The sequence below is a fragment of the Chrysochloris asiatica genome, unplaced genomic scaffold, assembly GCF_000296735.1.
Source record: "Chrysochloris asiatica unplaced genomic scaffold, ChrAsi1.0 scaffold00482, whole genome shotgun sequence".
Taxonomy (NCBI): domain Eukaryota; kingdom Metazoa; phylum Chordata; class Mammalia; order Afrosoricida; family Chrysochloridae; genus Chrysochloris; species Chrysochloris asiatica.
Genome location: NW_006409000.1, coordinates 913,677 through 918,316, shown reverse-complemented (window position 1 = coordinate 918,316; position 4,640 = coordinate 913,677). Strand labels below are relative to the sequence as shown.

The 4,640-nt window shown below is 39.4% G+C and overlaps 1 gene segment (V, D, J or C); it reads left to right on the top strand.

Annotated features, from left to right (window-relative positions):
* The first annotated feature begins 288 nt into the window (after nt 1-288).
* Nucleotides 289-1,041, top strand: LOC102842599. The segment is given in 2 exon segments: nt 289-337; nt 716-1,041. Coding segments are annotated over 2 exon segments (375 nt in total).
* Nucleotides 1,042-4,640: the final 3,599 nt, after the last annotated feature.

Below are 4,640 nucleotides of genomic sequence, written 5' to 3'. Positions count from 1 at the left end.
CTTAGAGTGACAGGCCTTGTGCCATGTGTCTGTCTAGACTTCAGGCTTCCACAGTCAGCAGTTAGCTCTCATGAGAGCAGCCAAGACTTAACCTCTTCTTCCATACACAGGCCTACTTTATGATACTTTGTTCAGTGAGGAGACACACCTTCCCCTTTCTACACTACTGTGCCCACCACAGGATTTGCATATTGTTCCCCTGGGAAAACCTGCCTTTGCAAATTTGAGATAAAAAGTCAGCTCTCATCTGCCTTTACTTATCAGGACTCCTCAGTTCAGCTTCTCAGAATGGTGGTCCCTGCTCAGCTCCTGGGGCTCTTACTGCTCTGGATCCCTGGTGAGGGCATAGGGGAGATGAGAAAGAGAAGGGGTTGGGAGGGACAGCTTTGGGGGCATCACTGGTTCACAGATGGATTCTGTAGATGTGTTGAATGCACACATTTTATCCTTTAGGAAGGGACATAAAACATTTTAATTCCTTGATGAGAGAAAGAAATGAGAATGGGCCAGGACTTATTTTGTGGTGAAAACAGTAAGAATATAACAGGGGGTTGGTGGAGGCAAAGTGGATCATTTGTGTTATGAAGAATCAAAATTAATGAAAGCAAAAGTTAAAAATGTATTCTAGCCATAAAATAATAATAGCAACAGAAAGAATCATGTAAATGACTGCTGATGTTTGCACATAACTTTGACTTCTCTCTCATTATTTTAGCAACAAGTGGGGATATTGTGATGACGCAGACTCCACTCAGCCTGTCCATCACACTTGGACAGCCAGCAACCGTCACCTGCAAGTCAAGTCAGAGCCTTGTACATAATGATGGAAAGACCTATTTGTGCTGGTTCCAGCAGAAGCCAGGCCAAGCTCCACGTCGCCTGATCTATTGGGTTTCCAACCGGTACACTGGGGTCCCAGACAGGTTCATTGGAAGTGGGACAATTACAGATTTCACTCTTAAAATCAGCAGAGTGGAGGCTGAGGATATTGCAATTTATTACCGCCTGCAAAGTACATATTTACCTCCCACAGTGACATAGCTCTGCACAAAAATGTGTGTTGATGTGGCCCAGCTGACAAACATGTGTGGTTTGTCTTAAAACAGACATTGCTCACTCTCTAGTCTGATGAAGAGGATGTGGGAGAACTCAAGGCACTGGGTTGTGACTGATGGCAGGTTACGAGGCAGATTTATATGGGAAGGATTATTTCTGTCACCAGGGTATATTTAAGGTTCAACTTGTGTATAGTACTTCTACCTTATGATGAGGTGCTGATATCCATAAATGTATGATTTGGTGGATCTGACTCACTTCAATTGTAAAGGGAAGTATACATCACATGAATGCTTGATGTCCTATGGCCAATGTATATTTGGTTTTGTAATGGCTTAGCAAGCCTCTATGTCCTGTTGTGGCACTGTAGGATAAAGCACTGAACCCGTAGGCCAAGATGAGCCACAAGTTTGGCAATTCAAGCTCACTAACCATTCCTCACACCCTTACACAGTATTGCTATGAGTTGGAACCAACTTGATGGAACCAACTTAACAACAATAGCAAGCCAGAACCTTATCTGAAAAAGAGAATGTTATCTGTAGTACAGATCGTGGCATTGTCCCAGTACTCTAAAAGTATGACCTGTGACTCTTCTGGGATTTCTGTGAGAAGGAAAGCAAGCTACTACCATTAAAACAAGCTGGTGAATGAGGAGCTGTGGCCATGAGTTTGTTTTTTACTTAGACCCACACTAATAAAGAGATCCTCAAGTCTTTTTTCCTATTTGGGAAATATATTCACTTTCATTTGTTGACTCGTAACAAGTGGGTCAAAAATCCACCATTTCTTGACTTCTGTCGACCTAATCTTTTATAACAAAATGACGAATATTTTTCTCAGATTAGAAATATCTTTCATAACATTCAAATTAATGTTCAAAAGTCCATCTGTATTTGTCTGATATTACTAGTCAAATAGCATATTTTGTTAATCAAGAAAATTCTGCACATGCCAGAGAAAAGTGCCAAGACCCCAAAATGGAAATAATGCTGGTTCTTTAAAACAACTACACAGAGACGATGGGGGAGATGCTCAGCATACATCAAAATTTTTTCTATAATCCTCCTGTAAGTCTATAAGGCTTTCACAAATATATATTATTACCTGTTTATTCACTAAAGTTCTTTCATTTGTTTTATTTCCATTTTATATTTCTCTGGGGAAACAACTGCATGGAGTTTCTTACTCTTGCATCTTGGTCTTGGTAGCTCTACTATTATTTATCTTTAAGTTTTGCTTTTCATCTGTTTTTCTCTCTGTCTCCATTTCCTACAAAGGCTAACTAACCGCATTGCTTTTGTGCTGACTGGATTCACAGTGATCACTACAGAACAGAGTAGAACTGCTCTATAGAGTTTCCAAAGGGGGAGAATTCATATTGCTTGGATCCACTATCAAGACTCATGGAAACAACAGTCAAGAAATCAAATGACAAATTGCATTAGACAAATGAGCTACACAAGACCTCTCTAAAGTATTTACAAACAAAGATTTTAGTTTTGTGAATAAAGATAGCCTGACCCAAGCTGTGGTATCTTCAGTAACTTCATATGCATGTGAAAGTTGGACAATATATAAGGAAGACAAGAGAAGAGTTACTGCATTTAAGTTATGATGATGGAGAAGAATATTAAAAGTACCATGAACTTCCTGAAGAACATGTAAAACTATTGGAAAAAGTACAGCCAGAATGCTCTTTGAAACCAGGATGTCAAGACTTTACCTCTCCTACTTCCGACATAATTATTAGGAGGGAAAATGCTTGGAGAATGACATCTTGCTTGGTAAACAGGAAGTTCAACAAAGAGGAGGAAGACCCCTGATGAGTTAGATTGGATCAGTGGCAGCAGCAATGGGCTTAAATGAAACAGGTTGTGAGGATACCTCAGGAACAGAAAGTGTTTCATTCCATTGAGAGTAAGGTCCATATGAGTCATAACCAACTTGATGGCACCTAAGAACAACAACAATGTATATGGACACACACAGCGTCATTTTTCTCCTCCAGTCTACACTGCTGGGTTTAAATTGGAGATTATAAGATTAAAATCCCAGACATAACTACTGTGCTAGCATGATTCCTTAGTGGATCTTTTGTAGGGAAGAAAGTATCACGATTGAGACACAGAATTTTATTGTAAAGCATCATAAGAAAAACCATTGAAAAAAACATATACAAAGTGGAATAAATGAAAAGCATGAATAAAATTTTCATTGCTGAAAGTTGGTCGATGCACCAACTCACAACTGAATCCCTCAGTTGTTTCCTATTTTAATCAAGATGCTGGTGGATGGCGGGGGTGGTGTTTATGTGCTGTGGAGTTGATTTTGACTCATAACAAAACTGTTTAGAGTTTCTAAGACTGTATATATTTACAGGAGCAGAAAAGATTACCTTTTTTTGCTGGATTCATAGTGGCCCTGAAAGCTAACCACCTTTAAATGAGAGCCCAGAAGGATGTTAGTAATTCTGAGACACTGAAATGGGGCCCATTTCTTATCTTCCCATATATGGAGTCTCCTTTAGAACTGTAGATTGATGGCACTTAACAACAACAATAGCAAAGCAGAATCCTATCTAAAGAAGAGGACTTTTACCTGCTACAGAGATCATTGCATTGTTCAACTACTCTAAAAGTATGTCCTATGACTCTTCTGTGTTTTCTGTAATAAGGAAAGCTACTACCATTAAAAACAAACTGGTGAGTTAGGAAGCTGTCATCATGAACTTGTTATTGGCTTAGACCCACACTTACAGAGAAAGCCTTAGTCTTTTCTCTTATTTGGGAAATGCATTCACTCTCCTTTGTTGACTTCTCACAAATGAGCCAGGAATTCACCATTCTTTTACTTTTGTAGAAACCCAAAACTTTTATAACAAAATGACATGTATTTTTCTCATATTAGAAATATCTTCCATGACATTCAAGTTGTTGTTCAAAAGCACTTATTGATTTCACACTTAAAGGAAGTTCAAAAGCGGTTACTGATTTCACACTTAAAAGGAGCAGAATGAAGGCTGAGGACATTGCAGTTTATTACTTCATACAAGCTACACAAGTTCCTTCTACCATGGTCCAGCCCTGCACAAAAACTTGAGTTTGGGTGGCCAGCTGCCCAAACATATGTGGTATGTCTGAAAAGAGATATTGCACACTGTCTAGTCTGATGGAGAGGAAGATGTGGAAGAACTGAGCAATGGATCATGGTAGAGGACAGGTTAAAGGGCAGATTCATATGGACAGGATTATATCTACTGCCAGGAAATATTCAGGGTTCAGGTTGTGTCTACTACTTCTACCTGATGATAAGGCGCTGATACCCATAAATTAATGACATGGTGGGTCAGACACCACTCATTCTTAAATGAAAAGTGCAAATCACATGGCTGCTGGTTGTCCTAAGGTCAAGATTTATTTGGATTAATAGCAGGCAGAACCCTATCTCAGGAATAGAATTGTTATCTGCAGAACAGATCATGGCATTGTCCCAGTCCTCTGAAAGTATGTCCCGGGACTCTTCTGTAATTGTTTGTTATAAGGAAAGCCACTACCATTAAAACAAGATGGGATGGCAGAGTA